The following is a 20,780-nucleotide window of genomic DNA, read 5'->3' on the forward strand; positions in this document are numbered from 1 at the left end:
ATGGCTGCTGGGGCCAGGACTGGGGCCAGAACCATGGCTGCTGGGGCCGGAACCATGGCTGTATTGGCCGGTTCTGGAGCCGGAAACATGGCTGTGTGGGCCGGCACTGGAACCGGAACCACTGGAGCACGGGCTGGAATCTTGGTCTTGCGTCTCCTATAGATTCTTTGGAGGATCCGTGGGCCTCACAAGGCCTGGTCATACCCCAGGAAAGGGTTAGAGGTTTCGGACAAGTCCTCAGGACAACTTGTGAAAAGTTGTAGCCACTCAGGCAACATGCTCCTGAGCCAGGGCTTGCGAGCAACCTCCTGACGTGCCTCCTTCAACGCAGCCATTCCAAGTATAAAAAATGTACTCCAGAGAGTACCCAAGACATTCCGCCTGTAGAGCAAAATAATCAGAGTCTGATGAGTCCAAAGTTGGTCGGTTCATTCTGTTACGGTATGGGAAAGGTAGGACCCAAAGGCAGAATACAAAAAAAGGTAAGTTGGTCTAGAAAACAAAAAGCGAGCTTTATTGCGAAGCTGACATGGCATGAATCAAACAGTAGCTCAGGAAAACAATAACATAAAAACTGACCGTGAAAAACATGGAGGAAGACCGGAGAGAAAAACATGAGACGTGATGTGAAGGGAGGACAAACAAACAATGAACCGACAACGAACCCAGGAAGAGACAAGACTAAATACAGGGAGGGGTAATCACGAGACGAGAAACAGCGGGGCAGGGAAGGAGAAACACAAGGGCCACAGGTGAAGACAAACCAGGGAAACTAACGACAGGAAGGAAAACACAGAGAGAAGGACCAGACAAGAAACAAGGAGGAAAACATGACAGGGAGAACAGAAAAGCAAAATAACCCCACAACTAGACACAACAAACTCAAACCCTGACAATGGCTCCACTATTTCTGAAATAAATATTTTCTTTTTGCTCACATTTCTTCTAAATTCATCCCGACATATTTGTCATATTTGTAAACTGTGTGATCTTGAGTTGAATCAGTTTCAGTGGGTTTGTATTAGTCTGGCTGCACATCATGAGTTAGTGTAGATGGAGCAGAGGTTCAGATGTGAAGTCTCCACTTTTTATTGAAGGTGAAGCACGTTGTCTTTCATATTAATGAGAGCTCTTTCTCTTTCTGTATCTTACAGTTTTTAACCTGTCAGGATGTCCACTTTATAAACTCCTACATTCTCTACTTCTCCAGCTATAAAGAGATTATTGAACCTTGAATATTTTAAGCTGAAACTTTGTTTTTCTAAACTTACATCATGTTTTCTTTATTCAGTCTGAGAGGCTGCAGTTTGTCAGAGATCAGCTGTTCTGCTCTGATCTCAGCTCTGAAGTCCAACCCCTCCCATCTGAGAGATCTGGATCTGAGTCTCAACGATCTGAAAGATTCAGGAGTGGAGCTGCTGAGAGATCTTCTGGACAGTCCAGACTGCAGACTGGAGGATCTCAAGTCAGTTCTCCATCTTTTACTTCTGTGCTGAGATGAATATGTGAGAGTTGTGTAGACTCTGAGCTGCAGACATCAGGCTGATATGATCCTGATCCTCTCTGAGCATCTTGATGCTAAAGTCTATTTCTTCTTCTGTGGTTTCTTTCCCTGACAGTGGCAGAGCAATGTTAAGGAAAATCTAACTCTGCATAATTCACTCTGAACCTCCTAAAAACCTCAAATGTATCTTATATTCTCCATCATGTTTTTTTTTTTAATAAATGACAATATAAACACATTAATACAATAATTAAATATTTATACTATTCTATCAAACACTTACACATATGTTCAGTTTGAGCTGTTTCTCTCATGTGTATGAAGCTACATGATGCTCATACTGACTGAGTAGTTTAAACTGAAGATGCTTTGAATGTATGGCTCCACTATTTCTGAAATAATGTTTTTCTATTTATTCTGATCACATTTCTTCTAAATTCCTCCCGCATATTTGTCATATTTGTAAACTCTGTGATCTTGAGTTGAATCAGTCTCAGTGGGTTTTTATTAGTCTGGCTGCACATCATGAGTTAGTGTAGATGGAGCAGAGGTTCAGATGTGAAGTCTCCACTTTTTATTGAAGGTGAAGCACGTTGTCTTTCATATTAATGAGAGCTCTTTTCTCTTTCTGTATCTTACAGTTTTTAACCTGTCAGGATGTCCACTTTATAAACTCCTACATTCTCTACTTCTCCAGCTACAAACAGATTATTGAACCTTGAATATTTTAAGCTGAAACTTTGTTTTTCTAAAGTTAAATTATGTTTTCTTTATTCAGACTGGGTAACTGCAGTTTGTCAGAGATCAGCTGTTCTGCTCTGGCCTCAGCTCTGAAGTCCAACCCCTCCCATCTGAGAGAGCTGGACCTGGGTCAGAACGATCTGCAGGATTCAGGAGTGGAGCTGCTGAGAGATCTTCTGGAGAGTCCAGACTGCAGACTGGACACTCTCAAGTCAGTTCTCCATCTTTTACTTCTGTGCTGAGATTAATATGTGAGAGTTGTGTTGACTCTGAGCTGCAGACATCAGGTAGTCTGTTTGTTTTTCTGTGTTCCTGGACTAATGCCTAGTGAATTCTCTAATGCAGCTGAGAGCTGTGGGCAGTCAGCCGTAGTGTTTGCAGAGGAGATATGATGTGATGTAAAGCATTGGATCAGTCAGGACTCTGAAGCTGACTAACTCAAAGAACTAACTATTATTTTAACTTGATCTAAAACTGTGGGATTGTGTTCATCCCTGCAGGATCAATGGAGAGACAATCAGAGCCAAGATACAGAAGAACTGTGAGTACTGAACCCATACCCTCCATTCATCAAGATATCTTACATCTCATCTCTCTGAACCATTTGCGATAATGTTTGTACACAACTCAACAAAATATAAATAATACAGTTGTAGGACTTTTTATACATTTTAATGAGGACATGTCACATATTATAACTTTAAGTGAACAGAAATCCACCTCAGAGAATGTTGAGTTGAGATCTGTTTAATGAGATTGTTGGTTAACAAAAGTATTTTCCCTGTTTATCATCCAGATACAAGGCGTGAATTGTCCCGGAGAAATGTCTTAGCAGAGATCAGAGACCCAGCAGAAGAGAGGCTGCTTTCAGTTTGGACAGAGTTCATTCAAAGAGTGACTCCAACTGCCTTGAACGACCTTCTGGATAAACTCTTTGAGTCTGAAGTGATCAACGAATCTGAAATGACGTCAGCCAGAGCCAAACCCTAAAATGAAAGAGCACGAGAGGTGGTGGACGCGGAGCGAAATAAAGGAGCTGAAGCCAGCAGTGTTCTGATCAATGCTCTCCATGAGCTGGACCCGTATCTTTACGAAGACCTCAACTTGAGCTGAGGCTAAACCAGTAGTGGAGTGTGAGTGACAGTTGAAGACTAGTCCTCTGTTTTGTAACCTGTACATTTTTCCACTTGTCCTTGAAGGTAACACAGATTCTGAGCGAAGGCCACTTTCCTCTCTTTTCTCCTGGACTCCCTCCTGAGAGCAGCTACCCCTATCGGCGTTCCTTTGGTGTTATCTTGAGTTTTTTTCAAGTACATGTTTACTTTATTACATACAATACTTTAATTTACCAGTATCCATTGCATCCTTTCACATTTATGTTAGGTATAGGAGCCGTGTTATGACAAAAATAAGGGCTTGTTCTTATTTTACCAATTGGTACTGACTGCTGGGTAAGATTTGGGATTTTGGGGCATTTGGTACCTAGGCATGCGATTTGGAGTTTTATTTGTTTTGTATTATCAAACTGCAAAAACCTGTACCTGTTTGTGCTGGCGAATGTAAATGTAATATACTTAGGTAGTGAATTAAACCCAGTGGTGTTCAGTAACTAAGTACATTTACTCAAAATTCTGAAGTACTTTACTTGAGTATCTCAATATTTTTGCTAGTTTGTACTTCCACCCATTGGCGGCTGGCCCATAGGGGGCCATAGGGCGCCGCCCTCCCTAAACCCAAGCCCCCAGGAAGTGCACCGTACTCTGTGCCCAAAATTTGTTGTGTCCAAATGGCGGGACTGCAACTTCCGTATCAGTTCGTGACGTCACCCGGCCCAACAATTATTTTTCCCATTGACTAACATGGGGAAAGAGACGTCTGTAAATCGGTGGATACTTTTTAGTTTTAACTAAATAAACTACCCAGTATGAACTATTTTATAGCTTTGATTAGAATCATTTGGTCCTTAAAGTTATAAAATGCACTAAAAGCCGAATCTAGATTTATATTCTCTCTCCATTCATTCAAGTGAGCCGAGAGTGGGAGCTCGGGGGGCGGGGCTTATGGGGCGCATGCTCTGTGAGTGCACATACGGGTTCTTCTGCTTTGACAGCCAGGCATGATGGGTAATCTGTGACGTTTCGCTCTCTCAAAAGTTTGGCCATTTTGTCTTCATGCGCCAATGAGCAGCTCTCATAGGAAAGAACGAGACCCCGCCTCCCACGCTGTATCCAGTTCTTATTATACATCCATGCCTAAACCACACACACAAGGAAATGATTTTCTATTTTTAAACTTATTTTAAATTGCTTTTCCTATACTGTGGCTGCTTCTCAATGTCGAGGAAGGATCCTTCAGAGCCTCCAAATAAATAATTAAAATGAATTGTTTTGACTTTGCCTCTTTTCTTGATATTTGTGGTTTATGCTACAATGTGCACTAAGATGTGTAAAAAAGGTTTACAGACATCAAGTATGTTATATGAATAAATACACATTTTATTATTGATTGGTGATGGTTATTTTATGATTTTCTTATGGCTGCTTATCCTCCAGGACTTGTTCAAGGCTGCAAACAGAAGGAGAACGTTTTATGTTAGTGTAGTGGTTCTGTCCTGGAGAGATGATCCTTTTATAAAATACAGTTACTCAAGTACATCTTCGATCATCGCAAATCAGTTATGAGTCTTCAAACAAATCGCTCTCCTTTTAAAGCGGGGCCTTGCATAATCGTACACCTGCACACTTGCTAGCCTGTTCCATTCTTCGTTCTCCGAATGCTAGGAAAGATTCTTGCGTAGCCTCAGAAGGACCTGAAGGACATGTCCTACGAAGGAAGCATCCTCGACTTTGTAACAGCCCCTGTATGAGTACTGAAGCAAAGCCCTATAACGAGACCACCACGAGAAACATATTCTTCATGAACGAGGTTGGAATTGAAATAAAAAAGGAAAGTGAAACGTATGCTCGTCACCCTCTCCCTCCGGTCCACATTAATACAAATGATCCCAATACGTATGATTGTATGAAAATATCTTAAAATAAATATAAATGTATTTATTATAAACGTTAGTCCTTAACATCTATCACTGTGTATATCACCATTCAAACTTATTTTACAAGTTGAACAAACGCCACACAGCTCAGTAAAGACTGTGAAATGTTGACTTTATTTGATCATTTCAGTAAAAACTAATGTTCATATTTCTCTTTGATTATAATACTGATGAACGATCAAAACCACATAAGTTGTAAAATGCTTAATAAGCACCGTAACTTTCATGATATCGTTTCTCGGTCATAATCGGTTGTTTCCGTGAATGGCTGAATGTGGTGTGATGGTAAATGCTGCGGCCGCAAGGCATTGTGGGGCAGCATTTTCTCCTCTCCTTTCGTAAAGGAAGATCCAGTGTTTCCTAAGCTAAAGGAGGTTATAAAGGAAGTTTCAAATCTCCTTTCCTATCATCTAGAGCAGGGGTGTCACACTCAAATACACAGTGGGCCAACATTTTAAAAATCAGTACTAGTCGAGGGCCGGACTGGTTCAATGTTTATTGCAAAACTTATAGAAATGAACTTATTGTAAATATTAAACCTGGAACTAACAAAGCATTAATGATTGCCTATAAAAACAACATTAACCTCTTAAGCCCTGAGCCTGTTTTTCAGGTTTCAGGCTCCAAAATCCACAGCAAAGACTATATCTTCACTTCTAAAAGGGGTAAATTAATAATCTTTTTTCTCAAAGCAAGGTTACATCTGTGAGTTGGATGTAGAAGTGTCAGAATCAATCTAGATGTTTTTATTTTAAAGTGAATTCAGATGGAACATAGTAAAAACATGTAAATTATAATGTCCGCCTAAAGAAAAAACATTACTTATAGTGAAAACCACCCTTGAATGATGGGTTAGTAGACTAAAAGCTTGAGGAATACAAACTATAACATATAATAAGTACCCTGTATCAAGATTGATGCAAAACAAGTGAACTTTGACCTTTTTAGAGAGGTTTAGAAAAATAAAGTCCAGGCGGACTCACCTCTGGGTAATTTGGGAACCATCGGTTCCTTTTGACCTTTTTCACTGTAAAAATAATTGTATTACTTTGAATTATCACTATAGGTATTCATTCCATCCAAATACAAATGTTGTGAAAAAAAGAAAAGAAACATAGGCTACTCTGTTATCCTCTTAGGCCCCACAATGCTCACAGTGAGCCTCTGGATTAGCCCCGAGCGAAAAATGCTAACCTATTACTGCACCGGAAATCACTCCTAGCTCCCTTATTACTTATCCCAGCTGCACATCCAACACATCGTTTATGATCGTAAAGACACAGAATCTAACAGTGCCCACCTCAACACTGAAAGATACACACTTGCAACGTTATCAACAAAAACGTAAATCAAAAGAAGTCGCGCTAGGTAGCTACACAATGCTAACCTGGCTTACCTTTGTCTTTGTCTGGTCTAAACTGGTCTTCAATGGCATTAAAACGATAACAACGATGATGTAGTTAATCCATAGGTTAATATCCAATGTGGCTGTAAGTAAGCTTTCTTAACGCTAATGTTAGAATAGTGAGATTGCTCTGAAGATGGGAAGTGATATTCTATTAATGTTCACGTTCACACAGTCAGTTGATTTTTGCCGGCCGTCTTTCCTGCAACAGCAGTTTAACATTTCCTTTCTCCTGTAATATGACTTGATTGCTTTAAACTCCGCACACTGAGCTCTGATTGGTCAGCAGGCGGTGCTTTCACTGACTTGATCTCTTAGCCTGCAACCTAACCTGCTCCGGGGCAGGTTAGCCGCTCAGCATAAGTTACCATGGAGATCTAGCCCACTAAAAAGAGAACCAGCGTCGTAGGACCGGAAACGCCAAGTTCTCCCTGAAGTTAGCCCTCTAAGCGAAAATCCAGCTTCGTCGTACAAGCCTCAGGTGACCTGAAGCTCATAAAACCCAAAAGGTACAAATTGGTTCGTCAACACTTTGACCAAGATAGCTAAACAATGTTTTAAGGCTTGTTTGAGACGAGCGAGACCGACACAGACCTGCGCAATTGCGATCGCCGTCTTGCTAGTGCCTTGCATGATGGTTAGTCATTTTGTCCGACTTGCTCTGGAGGCTCGCCTACATGAGATGTTGAAATCTCGAGGGACAAAGACGCCCGCAGACTTGAGACATGGATGTATAATAAGAACTGGATACAGCGTGGGAGGCGGGGCCTCAATCATTCCTATGAGGGTTGCTCATTGGCGCATGATGATAAAATGGTCCAATGAGAGCGAAACGTCACAGATTACCCGGCATGCCTGAGAAGTACCCGTATATGTGCTCATAGCGCATGCACAACTTTAACCATGCCCCCCAAAATGCTCGTTCACATCAAGCACGTTAATTTGCGTACACGTAACAGCACTGCACGTTCATGACAGCATGGTAATGGTTGTTGTTATGATGGATTTGATATTAACGAGGCGGCAGTTAGCAGCTAGCGGCTAGCTAGTAATTATGCTAATTTACACATCACTCGTTATGTACTTTTATATTACGCTGTAACAGGATTTAGTGATATCCAAGCAACAGAGCTTCATTCAGCATGAAATAATTATTGCACTGTATATATACATATATATGTATATACTGTATGTACAGAGATGCTCGGCACCATGGGAGAGAAGGTGCAGGCTGTGAAGGACTGGCCCACCCCCAGCTCTGTGCAGGACCTGAAGAGCTTCCTGGGCCTGTCCTCCTACAACAGGAGGTTTGTGAAAGGGTTCTCCTGCATAGCTGCGCCGCTGTTCCACCTGTTACAGAAAGGAGAGGTGTTTTCATGGACAGTGGAGTGTCAGGCAGCATTTGCTTTACTACAGGAAGCCCTAGTGGAGGCACCGATCCTCTTCCCCCCTGACCCCACCCTTCCCTTCATCCTCGACACCGATGCCAGCAACAGTGGAGCAGGAGCCGTGCTGAGTGGCCTACTATAGCAGAACATTTAACAAAGCTGAACGCCGCTACTGTGTCACCAGACGGGAGCTGCTTGCTGTGGTCAGCGCCGTCCGGCACTTCAGGTACTACCTAGGGGGCCTCCACTTCACAGTCCGGACTGATCACTCTGCCTTACAGTGGCTCATGTCCTTCAAAGAACCAGAAGGGCAGCTGGCACACTGGATTGAAGAGTTACAAGCGACTTCACCATAATTCACAGACCTGGCGTGCAGCACGGCAACGCTGATGCACTCTCCCGCCTCCCCTGCTACAGTGATGACTGCCGCTACTGCGTGACCTTGCCTGGTTCCCCACAACCTTGACCTTTTTTCCCTTGCCCCACTCTGGGTCCCACGGTGGGCCTGTCTCCCCCTGCCGCAGACCAGGCACGGCCGCAGAGAAATCGCAGACCCCCTAACCACCTGAGAGACTTTGTTTATTCCCTCGAGGACGAGGGACTTTGAGGAGGGGGGAAAGTGTAACGGCCCGTCTACAATACAGGCATAAAAAAATCTTGAAGTTGGGCGTGTCTGAAGCTTGGCGATTTTTTGCGAGCAACGCGACCAACAACCAATCACATGAATCTCCCGCCCCCGACATACAAAGCAATAGCAATGTTAAAACAAAGTAAACTGGATATAAACTCTCCAAACAGGCGAAAACCTACCAGTTTCACCCACTGTCTCTGCCACCTCCCTCCATGCCTGGTTCCTCCGGTTTGTAACCCGGTAAATAGTTCTGGTCGTAAAGAACCGGGTGATTTGCTACCGTAATAATATGAGGAAATGAACTGCGGTCTGGCTCTCCCAGCTTGCACGCGGTTTGATTGGCTAGCGCTTGCACTGGTGGGATTTGCATGAACGGGATTTGATTGGCTGATGCCAAGCATCGAGCCTCAAAAGTTGAACATTGTTCAACTTTTGATGCCGATAGATGCTCGTGATGCTTGCAAAGCCATGCCATGCTCCCCACAATGCAGTTCGGCGAAGATTAAAAATCTTCTAGGTCACCCCATTCAAGTGAGTGGGCGAAGCGTTGAAAGCATTTTTCGATGCCTGTAGTCTAGACGGGCCGTAACGGACTGGTTATAATGTTGATGTTTGATGTGTTTGTTGTTCAGAGTTTGTGTGCATTTTACAGAGTGTCAGTGAACGTGCCACTGTTTTGATGGACGGTTCTTGTGACCTGTAGCTGTGGGTTTGGGTGGGAGAGTGTTGTCTGGTTGGTTGGGGCTGGAAGAGGGAGGTTCCTGGGGAGAGAGACGCGGGAAGCTATGGGAGAGCTAGCGGGAGACGTGACGGAGAGTGAGAATACGACAGGGTTAGTGGATTGTTTTGGCGTGGTTACGGCCAACAGTAACCTGTGATCTGTATAATAAACTCCCGGATAAAGGACAAACTAAGCCTCCCTGTGTTCCTGTAGCGAGACGCTACAATACTTTATATATCTAAGGGTTGCCAACTCTCACGCATCTGGCGTGTGACACACACTTTCACTCTCAATCTCACGCTCTCACGCTGCCCAAACTATTCTCACGCCAAAATAAGAATATCGAAGACTAGAAATGGTTTTGAAAACTTTTGTCAGGTAGTGATCGTCTTCTCAATAGAACATCTTTGATAATGTCTTCTGGCCAATCAGAATCAAGATAACGGCGTGGTGTTGTTGCAGGTAGTCCCGACGGAGAATACTTTTGCTGCAGTACATCCAAGCCCCCAGGAAGTGCGCTAGACTCAGATGAAAATATTTGTGCTGGCCAAACGGCGGTACTACACTTCCGTTTGGTTGCCAGGCCCGGAAACACTTTTTCCCATTGACTTAAATGGGGAAAGGGACGTCTGTAAATCGTTGGATACATTTTTTTAAACTAAATGAACTACCCAGTATGAACACTTGTATAGCCCTTATTAAAAACATTCGTTCCTCAAGTTGTAAAAATGTGCTAATAACGTTATTCTGAGAGTTATTTCCCTCTGCGTTATGAACGCGCATCTAACCCACGGGACCGCGCCGCCCGGCACGTTCATGTTACGTGTTCAGCATGGTCCCGACCAATCAGAGCACACTGTGCTCACAGGGAGCTTATTGCACTGTATATATATATATATATATATATACAGTGCAATAATTATTTAATGCTAAATGAAGCTCTGTTGTTTGGATATGACTAGATCCTGTTACAGCGTAATATTAGTACATAACGATTGATGTTACATTAGCATAATTACTAGCTAGCCGCTAGCTGCTAACCGCCGCCTCATTAATATCAAATCCATCATAATAACAAATCATTACCATGCTGTCATGAACGCGCGGTTCTGTTACGTGTACGCAAATTGACGTGCTTGATGTAAACGAACATTTTCGTGAAAGTTGCGCATGCGCTATGAGCGCACATAGGGGTACTTCTCAGGCATGCCGGGTAATCCGTGACGTTTCGCTCTCTCAAAAGTTGGGCCATTTTATCATCATGCGCCAATGAGCAACTCTCATAGGAATGAATGAGGCCCCGCCTCCCACGCTGTATCAAGTTCTTATTATACATCCATGAGTACATCTCTATACATCGATACAACATTACGTGTTGATAGAAATCAATATGTGTGTGGGCTGTCTTTCATTTTGACACACAGAACAATGGGGGCTATCCACCCTTATCCACAATGTAAAGTAATTCACACAGCCTCTTCCCTCTTCTCTCTGTGAGGAGCAGCAGGTTCAGCTTTCAGAACAAAGTGACAAAAAACTAAAATGGCATTCATTTTTTTTTAAATGTGTAGTAATAGATTCATTTATTTTTCTTCTCAAGAGAGTACCAGAATGTGTATTTTATGTTCTGGGGGAGAATCCCCCCAGACCCCCCTGCAGGGGTTGGGTTTTCAGCATGTCAACTCTTTCACTTGTGGGGAAATTGCAGGATTGGCTCGGGGTCGCCATTTTTATTTACTACAAGACAAATGTGCCTTTTTATTTCATACAGTTCAATTTGGATTGAGAAGGAAATAATCTAAACCTCACGCGTGGCGTTTCACTGTCAAGGGGGGCGATATAGCGTGTATGTAATTACATTGCAAATACTGACTTGAGCCCCACCACTGTATGGGTTAGCCCTACCGTAGATTACCCAACAAAAATACTCTGGAGCCGCCACTGCCGACCCGTATTGCGCATGCGCAGATCTAAGATCCAGTAGAAATTATAAAAAAGTAAAAGTCTGCTGCTTATTGTTCTACTAGGCCAAAATAGAGTCAAAGAGTATATGAGAATGAGAGTGTGTTAATTAATATATTTGGCAGTTTGGAGTAAGTCTGTAGATGTGTTTGTATCTGTGTGTTTCATGTATAGGCCTCTCACGATAATTAATTTTGTTGGATACATTTTTCCGGAAATTATTGCAATAAACGATAATATTGTCGGCACCGTTGTATCACCATTTTAGACCACTGACATAATGATAATATAAAATAATAATAATTCAAGTACATCCTTTTTACAATTTATCGAGTTCATTTTATTCATCGTACCATAAGTCAATTCATTGCTTATCGCCAGGCACACACAATAAAACAGTGGAAACAAACATGTGTTTGACTTTCATTAGTGAATGAAACTGTGTTACCTTTATAGTCTGTGTCCAATATTGTGTATTTGTATTAATGGTGTCAAAATTATCGGGTTAACGGCGGTAATACATTTTTTGAATTAATTGCGTTAAAATATTTAATGCATTTTTTATTGCACTCCTGGTTGGAAGCTAAACTGCATTTCGTTGTCTCAGTACCTGTAATATGTGCAATAACAATAGAGTTGAATCTAATCTTGAGCAGGAACAAATGTATTTACTTAGTACATATCTGACATTAACCATTAAACACATGTGTGCATTCTTTATAAATGCAAACCGAGTCATGCTGACTCCGGAGGTGGCGGTATGCACCTTAAAGTTGTTTGCAATCCGCCAAAAAACAGAGAGAAGAAGAAGAAGCCGACTCCGAGCTGTCCGACTTCAGGCGAGCTTTTTGAGACCTCCCCCGGCTGCGATCGGCTATTCTCGTCTACTTTCGAGGGGAGCCGTAGCTCGTCTCAAACAAGCCTTTAATCTTGTATACATGTGTTTATTTGATCAACTTGGAAAATATGATGCATACAAAACTAAAAGAACAACACACGTTCTTAAATTATTGGTTTCTTTATTATTAGGTCCACCATTTTGTACACAACAGGAAAGCATGGATTTGATCAACAATATATAGACATATTTAAAGTGGGGAATCAGAAGAGCTCATCGTCATCTCGTTATACATCCAAGGACCTGAGGAGAGAGGAGTAGGAGACATGTTCAGATGAGAGGAAGTCAAAAGCAAAATCATTCATGAGCTGCTGCACATTTTAACACACATCAACTTCCTAAATTCAGAATCAACTTTATCACCAGCTACACATAGAGGGATTAGCTCTGGTGTATTGTAGTGCAAACATAAACAACTTCGGACCATAAGTTGTAAAAAGAGGTTAAAAATATACATTTAAATACAAAATAACCTAATTACCGAAATACCGGTTACTGGCGGCTAGTACGGTATACATATAAAATCAGATCCGGTTTTCGATACTCTCATTTTTTTTAAATATAAAGTGAGGCGTAATATTCTTAAACTCAAAATTACAATGTCAATTTCATCATGAAACTCCGCAAACAAGTCACTGTGGAGTGTGGGCCGCGACTCCATTTGCTTGCTCTTGGAGAGGTAAGATACTTCTAAATGTTTCTCTGGTCAGGTGTTGTCTCTGAAGAGAAAAGGATGACAGTGGGACGTGTAGCTGCCTTATATACTGTGAGGCCTGCGCGCGCATTCGGGTAGGCTCGCCCTGATTGGCCGGCTACATTTATGTAAATTCAGTGTGAGAACGCTCGCGTGTCATTGGTGAAGAGTAGTACCCGTAGAGTCCAGTAGAGGGCGGAGCCTGTGTGAGATAGAACTGACTCCAACACATTGATAGAAACTGATTTAAAAAGTGAGTTACAATGAAGAGTAATTAGTAAATAGAGCACGGGGTGGCCAAACCTTTTTCACTGAGGGCCACAGACAGAAAGCTATACGAAGGGCTGGGCCCCTCAGTAGAGGTTCATTGCCTCATAAGGGAAGTTATAAGTTAGCAAAACCAATCAAATGTAGGGAAGTGATGCTCGAGAGTGTTGGCAGCTCATCCCTTAAAGCAGAAGCTTCAGATTGATTCAAATAAGGAGGAATAGGAACGGTGTATTTCAAGCTTGTTATGGAAATAAGTATTTTTTCTTATCAACTAACATTTGTTAGAAAAATGTTTCCAGCTTTATTTGAAAAGTGGTCTCATTAACACCTGAATACTACTGTGTAATATATGTGTACATACGTATTTAAGAAGTACAATATAAGCCGAGCACATGTTTTATATGTGGGCCGTATTCCATTATACTTTTTTATTTGCTGAGGTTTGGAGACCCCTGATGAGTCATTTCTGGGATGAAACTGTCCCTGAGACACGTGTGCAGAGATGTGCTAAAAACACATGTTGTAATGAGAGCATCGTCACCTGGAGGGTCTATAACTGGTCCATGCCGAGCTGTTCTGGAGTCGAGATGCCGAGCTCTGACAGCGTGGGCTGCAGCTCCTGGATCAGGTACGGGTAGATCTCTTTGTGGGGGCCGGCTTTGTCCTGAAAGACACAGAGGAAATAACAAATGAAGAGGATTTTGTTATGGAGAACACAGCTTACACTACTTACAGCGATCAGCAATACATATGGATGGAAAAGCTTGAGACTGAAGCTCTTCTTTAGGATTGATTTTGTAATAATTTGCAGATAACACTAACTTGACTGTATTTCCCTGAGCAATATTTAACCTGACATTCTGTTTCATTGATGGATTGAAGTATGGGAAATGGACTGTACTATCCGAATACCTTTATTAGTCCCGGAGAGGGGACATTTGCAACGTTACAGCAGGAAAGAGCCACAGACAGCTTAATGTTACCTATGTTAAGAAAAAAGTACTAAGTTATAATATAATAGAAAAAATATAATAGAAAAAATAAAAGTAAAAGAAAAAATACTTTCCAAAATACAAATCCTGTAACAGTTCTTAGGATTTAGCAGCCAGGTGTATATTACACAGTTATGAATGGCTTATGTATATAGTGTAATGTATATATTGCACATAGTTGATTGGTATTTAGCAGCAAGGGGTGTTATAGTCTCTGTTGTGGTTTGTGTAGGGGGGGGGGGTCTACTAGGGGCTGTGCTGGTTGTATAGTCTGACCGCTGCAGGAAGGAAGGACCTGCGGTATCTCTCCGTGTGACAGGTGGGGTGCAGTAGCCTGTCGCTGAAGGAGCTGCACAGTGAGGACAGGGTGTCCTGGAGGGGGTGGGACATATTGTCCAGCAGGGAGGACAGCTATCGGGTCTCTTTGACCCCTCAAATCTCTTTACATACTACGAGTCATTCACACCTCATTCATGCAGAGTGGTACCACTTGTTCTAGACACACGGACTGGGATCTTTTTCTAAATGTGCTTTCACAGGGTATATGCAGGAATCCTGAAGTCAAATTTAATACCTTTTAAGACCTTTTTTAAGAACCTTTCCATACATTTTAAGACCTCATTCCAACTTTGAGTTCTAACCGGTTACATTGGCAACCCACTTTACCTAACATTTACTATATTGATTGTAAGATAGCACAACTAAACAGAGTGCAGACAGACTACTGAAGCCTCCTTTCCACATGAACTTCAACCTCTCTGTGAAGGTCAGGTTTAATGCAGTATGCTGCTTTGTTGCTTCTGAAGACTCTGTGCTCTTTCATTCCAGTAAAACTCCTCAGAAACCAGTATTTGACCAATAAACAAAACAATTGACAAAACTTTGAACTATGAAATACATTAAACTTTGGTGAGCTTCAGCGGGGTAATGCCATATAGGAGCTCCCTCACAAATACCCAGGGGTTAAATTGGGCTGGGGCTGTCCGGGGCTAAGCCCTGGCACATAGGACGATGCTCTGACGTCATCACCCTCACACATTTGTCATATGTTTACAAAAAAGGATATATATGTTAAGACTTTTCTCGTTCTTAATATAGACTATATTTAGGGTCTATGTGTTGACTTTACTTTAAAATAGCAGATCTCTGTGACCGGGTATAGTTTGGCTTAGACCCCGGCCCCACGAGGACGCATACGGTAAAACGCATACGCAAACGCAAAAAAGTCTTCCGTTCACACGCATTCAATTCATTAATGTGTCCGTTCACACTAGACCGCTGGAAATGCTGGAAACGCTGTAGTACATATGTCGGGCCTGTAAGTGGCGCTGCTGCCCCCCGAAATACACCAAAAGCAGCGAAGAACACCCCGGAGCATGGTTGCCATGGTTGCCCTTCTGTCTATTCTCCGCGGTGGACGGCCTGTTCTCCTGCTGTATCTCTCAGGTAGTCCACCAGCAGATGAAAAACACCCACCTCTCCGCCTCTTCCAAGGAACTAGGGAACCGTGCGGCAGAGTTTACGTTAAAAAAAAATGTTACGCCGGTCAACATGTCCGTTAAAGTTTAAATCTTCCGTACAAAATTAGGAAAGTGCCGGTCAGAGGTCTTCTTTGTTATTTATTGAGCTTTAAAACAAATTGATAACGACTCTGTTCTCTGTATAATAATATAATAATATTTAATAAACGGTGACTGCCTCTCTTTTCCTCCCCCTCTTCTGACAGCCCAGCAGCAGCAGGAGACGTGGGGAGAGGGAGGCGGGCTATTTCATCGTTATCAGAAAATGATCATATAGGGCACACACGGAGCCGTTGGACCCCCAGAGCGTTGCGTATGCCGGTCTACCCACCTTGGGACCCCCCCCCCCCCCCCACAGAGCGGAGCAAGGCAACTAAACTTAAAATAAGAAGCAGCATTTTACGGCGCGCTATGCATGGGGCCGCCTTGAGGGGGTTTCCCGACATGTCGTTTCAGTAAATTAAAGGGTGTTTCATGTTGTCGTTGCTGTGGACCTTCTTAATACCTTGGAAAATGCCGTTTAATACTTTTTAATACTTTTTAAGACCCCGCGGACACCCTGTTTTAGTCGTCCGAGGAACACGAATAACATCCTCCGTCTCATCCTAATGACGTCTCCCAGTGTCCGTGAAGTGTCTTTTCTTTCCTTCAGTACTTCCCTTAACCCCAAAGTGATCTCACCTTAACGGCCTCCAGGATACGGATGGCGCTGGCCATGTCGTTCAGTCTCCGGCACGCTCTGAGCGCCGAGTCCACGATCTTAGCCTCGGGCACCAGGTCGTACCCGATCAGGGTGTTCATGCCTTAGATAGAATAGAATCGGAGAGATGAAACCCTCTTTAATGGTCACACATGCAGAGACAAGTTCTTGTGGAGAAGATATTCGTCAGCTTTATTGAAGAGACTCAAGGTCCATTTTTAAAAGACATACACTTCAATATAATTTAAAAAAGGCAGTTATACCAATGTTTCCACAGAGGTGACTGGTATCGTACTGAGACGAGGATTTGACAGCAGCATAAGGACACATTCATAATATTGCCTCAAACCATTACAAAACAAGAAATGGGACAAAACATATAATATGCATATCGTATGTGTGTGTCTTTGGTTCTTGAGTGTATTGGACCGTCAACCTAGTTATTTAAAAATGTTGAAGGGATCCTTTTTCAGAGTGTGGTGCGTTCAGGGACCCTCAGTAACTTTGAATATATGTGTGTGTAGTTCTAAGTGTGGTGCGTTCAGGGACCCTCAGTAACTTTGAATATGTGTGTGTAGTTCTAAGTGTGGTGCGTTCAGGGACACTCAGTAACTTGGACTATATCTGTGTGTAGTTCAGAATTAGGTGCATTAGTGATCCTTTTAGTTTTGGGTTATTTATTTAATATTATTCATTTATTAAATGTAGCTTGACCTGGTGTTCTCATCTAAATGTCCTGCTGTGTCCTTTATTTGCATCTCTTGCCTTTACTATATTTAGAATAAGCAATAATAAGAAGAGCAACCATTATATTGCACCATTGTATCCAAACAATACACACAGTTGTGTTAAAAGTGGGAATAAAACCCAACTCCTAGAAACATTGGGACTTATAACAACCAGAACACTTTTCCAGATTTACTGAAAATAGGTCTAACTTTTGACAGAATGTATTCTTTTGTCCACACTTTTCAATGAAACCCAAACTATAACCATAACTTTAACCACACTATTAACAACAGAGCGAGGACACATCATCAGAATATATTTAAAAAGCACAAAGGTACCTTTCCTCAGCTCCCAGGCATCGATGTCAGGTTTGCTGAAGTACGTCACCCAGCGGGCGTCAAACTCCTCGTCCGTCTCCACCCGGCCGTGGGAGTAACATCTGGAGGCCAATGGAGCTGAAAACATGACATCCAGAGGTTCATTTACAATGTTTTTTAAAAGTACAAGAGACACAAATATTCCCGAAGTTTCAAGAACTCACTAATAGGGAAATGTAATGAATCTTTTTTCTACTGAAACCTTGTAAAAAGCAGGAATACACAAAGTTTGCATGTCTAAAATGTCAGGGAATAATTCTGTATACATGTTTACCTTTCACCCTCTGACGCTATGGCCGACCTTGAGCAGCCGTTATGTCCCTTAAGGAGGGGCTGCCCTAGCATTTTGTTGATGTTACCCGTTTGTGACCGGGCAGCTCTCGGTCAGAGATAGTTATTGTTGTGGGACACCTGGAACACATCCTTCTCGGGGTGTAGATGACCCCGAGCCATAAGCGACAACAAATGTGATTCAGTGTCCTCAGCTGTTTAGTCTATCTATTGAAGAATGTTGATTATTACACTCTGAACTAGTTAAAACCTACAGGAGGGGTCTTCAGAAGTGGCATCTCTACCGTGTGGTCAACTCGTGGCCCGTGACATGTCTTGTGAATTCTCCGGCCGAAGCTCCAAATAAACCGTCAGTGTTTGCCATCAAAGCTCCAGCTCTCCCCGTGTCTCTCTGAGTCCTGACTCCAATTGCTTCAGAAGTTACCCCCACATAAAATTGCCCATATTTTGAATTAAATCAGTCAATATCTTATAAATAAAGATTATGAAGTTGACCAGGCTTTCTTTGCCAACCTTATAATACTCAACTGTTTTTGTGATATTGATATCTCGTGAACCTAGATGTCCTTTTCAATCATTGGACTATGATAACCTCACATCAAATGAAAGAGTTGAGCCGGTAAAACAGGAGTTTCAACGTATAAAAATTACAATTTTGGTATTTAAAACATTAAGTAAAACACTTTTTGAATAATTACGTTTCTTTGTAAAAAAAATGTAAAGGGTAAAGACAAAACTGCAGGCACTTATTCAGACATACAGTGCCACAAATGACATGTCTATGCTAAGGTTCACATGGTACGGTTATTCTTTCAAAGCTTTATGCACATTAAGGTTTTTCTTAACATAATGTAATAACAACATACATAAGGGATTGACATCATTCAAACTCCATTTTACATGTTATCATTATGTACATAGTTATACATACACTAACCAGTATTTATTCTACTGTACAGTGCTTTATTGTCTGATCTTATTTTATTTCATGTGTGTCATTTCCCTATTAATGCATGTCAATGGCACTATTTTTGTTTTAAGATGGTGTCTGACATTGTTGGAAGAACCTGAGACGTTTATAGCCAAACCTTTTCTGTAGCTATTTTGTTACCGACAATTAATACAGTGAAAATATTGAATTGTGTACAGCTTGTCTTTTATATCTCATTTCCTCAACACATATGTCCTAAAATAAAAATAGGTAAATACAAACACAATGTCTTTGAACTGATAAGAGCTGATTGCACCCTCCAGCTGTCACGTAGGCAGGACCCAGTTCATTCAAGACTTCCATAATAAACTATATGCACATGTTAAACATAATACAAGTACATATATAGTCTGAGTTAGACAACGTGTTGCTATGCGTTTACACTGCGGCTCTTAACTCTCCTGAACAAACTAAGGAGGGTCATCACAAGGTCGTGACATTACTAGCACTAATTCATACACCGGCTTTTTATTCAGAATACAACACATGAGGTTAAACCGCAGAAAAATACTCCATTTAACACCATAAGGATAGCCAACCGTTAAAATAACTCAATGTCACTAGAGGTTAGCTTTACACACAGCTGGAGGAAGCTAAGCTAGGTGGCTAGGCTAGGCTAACTAGCGTATTCTAGTGAGTTTTATTACAGAGAAGTTGTTTATTTTTACGGTATATGTTTAGAGGATGGTCCTACCGGAGATGGAGGGTTTCGACCGGACCAGGCACCTGGCCCCGGTGGATGAGAGTCGGAAAACGGCTCGGAACATGGTACCTCAGTGGAAGCTAACCGACCGCCTGTCAGATGAAGAAGAGGGAGACTGTGGACGGAGATTCACGATCACAGGGGCAAAGAAAGTCACGTGACTGACGGAGATTGCCGAAGTCTGTTTACGTCACAGCTTCTGATTGGTCCGTTTCTTAACCTTGTTTAACTCATGCCGTGGACGTTCTCTTGTTACAGCCACGGTTAAATCAATTCAACAAAATATGATGATTTGTGAGATATATATATATATATATGTTTGAACAGATTTTCACTATATTTAACACATACACTTTCCATAACTATACTGCACATTATTCTGAGTGTTTTGCCATTGTATGCTGTTTGTAGTTCTTTGGTATATCCAGATTTCATCTAACTAATTTTCCATATCTTAACATATGATTAGTTTTTTTGATTCTTTTTCCTACTTTTTTCTCTTCTTTAACTGTGTTGACGGATACACCATGTAAGGCAAATTCCTCAGGTGTGAGCCACTCCTACAGTACATACACAAACCTGACAACCTTGCATATTCCCCTGTATATATTATTAGTAATTTGTCATAGGTTGTATTGACTTGTTTTCTCTTTTTCTTTTCTATTTTTCTTAATATTTTTGAAATGTTATAAAAATCATAAGGGTTGTATTATTGACTTGAAGAAAGCCACAACATAAATGTTATTTATCATTAATTTGTTGAGCAACTCCACTGCCCAGCTTACACCAACAGAGGGAGCTCTTGGTATACAAATATAGGTTTTCCTGCACCCAGGTGTATTTCATTTATGGGTCATGCATGAAATAACTCCAATAATAATAATAATAATAATAATAATAATACATTCATGTGAGGAGCAGACGAACTGACAGACTCCCTTGGAAAAAAGGATGTAATCATTTTAGGCTTACATAATGTTAATAGAAAATTCTAATGTTTTCTTTTGACATGGATGACAACAAACATCCATTTTATTTTCTTTCTCTGTATGCAAACACGTCACATGCTTACACAGGGGTCGTGCAATGCAAGTAACCAAGGTATAGCCTGATCACTGTGTGTGTGTGTGTGTGTGTGTGTGTGTGTGTGTGTGTCTGTGTGTGTGTGTGTGTGTGTGTGTGTGTGTGTGTGTGTGTGTGTGTGTGTGTGT

At 41.7% G+C, this 20,780-nt stretch overlaps 2 protein-coding genes across 2 annotated transcripts; one reads left to right on the top strand and one right to left on the bottom strand.

Annotated features, from left to right (window-relative positions):
* Positions 1-762: 762 nt before the first annotated feature.
* Positions 763-4,627, top strand: LOC307028917 (uncharacterized protein). Its single transcript, XM_079664322.1, has 4 exons — positions 763-1,465; positions 2,283-2,456; positions 2,746-2,786; positions 3,042-4,627. Exons 1-4 carry the CDS (start codon positions 1,275-1,277, stop codon positions 3,233-3,235), a joined length of 600 nt encoding a protein of 199 aa, XP_079520448.1. The 5' UTR covers positions 763-1,274; the 3' UTR covers positions 3,236-4,627.
* Positions 4,628-12,403: 7,776 nt separating this feature from the next.
* LOC307027770 (cytochrome c oxidase subunit 5A, mitochondrial-like) lies at positions 12,404-19,720 on the bottom strand. The gene is made up of 5 exons (XM_079662535.1): positions 19,561-19,720; positions 17,546-17,662; positions 16,460-16,581; positions 13,808-13,930; positions 12,404-12,545 (listed from the first exon to the last, which is right to left on the bottom strand). Exons 1-4 carry the CDS (start codon positions 19,631-19,633, stop codon positions 13,817-13,819), a joined length of 426 nt encoding a protein of 141 aa, XP_079518661.1. The 5' UTR covers positions 19,634-19,720; the 3' UTR covers positions 12,404-12,545; positions 13,808-13,816.
* Positions 19,721-20,780: the final 1,060 nt, after the last annotated feature.

The sequence above is a fragment of the Notothenia rossii genome (assembly GCF_949606895.1).
Source record: "Notothenia rossii genome assembly, chromosome: 2".
NCBI lineage: Eukaryota > Metazoa > Chordata > Actinopteri > Perciformes > Nototheniidae > Notothenia > Notothenia rossii.

Coding starts and splice junctions, on each gene's coding strand:
- LOC307027770 (XM_079662535.1), bottom strand. CDS start 19,633: ATGTTCCGAGCCGTTTTCCGACTCTCATCCACCGGGGCCAGGTGCCTG. Junction 16,582..17,545: donor TGCCTGGGAGCTGAGGAAAG/GTACCTTTGTGC, acceptor ATTCTATCTAAG/GCATGAACACCCTGATCGGG. Junction 13,931..16,459: donor GTATCCTGGAGGCCGTTAAG/GTGAGATCACTT, acceptor TGTGTCTTTCAG/GACAAAGCCGGCCCCCACAA.
- LOC307028917 (XM_079664322.1), top strand. CDS start 1,275: ATGTTTTCTTTATTCAGTCTGAGAGGCTGCAGTTTGTCAGAGATCAGC. Junction 1,466..2,282: donor TGCAGACTGGAGGATCTCAA/GTCAGTTCTCCA, acceptor TTCTTTATTCAG/ACTGGGTAACTGCAGTTTGT. Junction 2,787..3,041: donor AGCCAAGATACAGAAGAACT/GTGAGTACTGAA, acceptor TTTATCATCCAG/ATACAAGGCGTGAATTGTCC.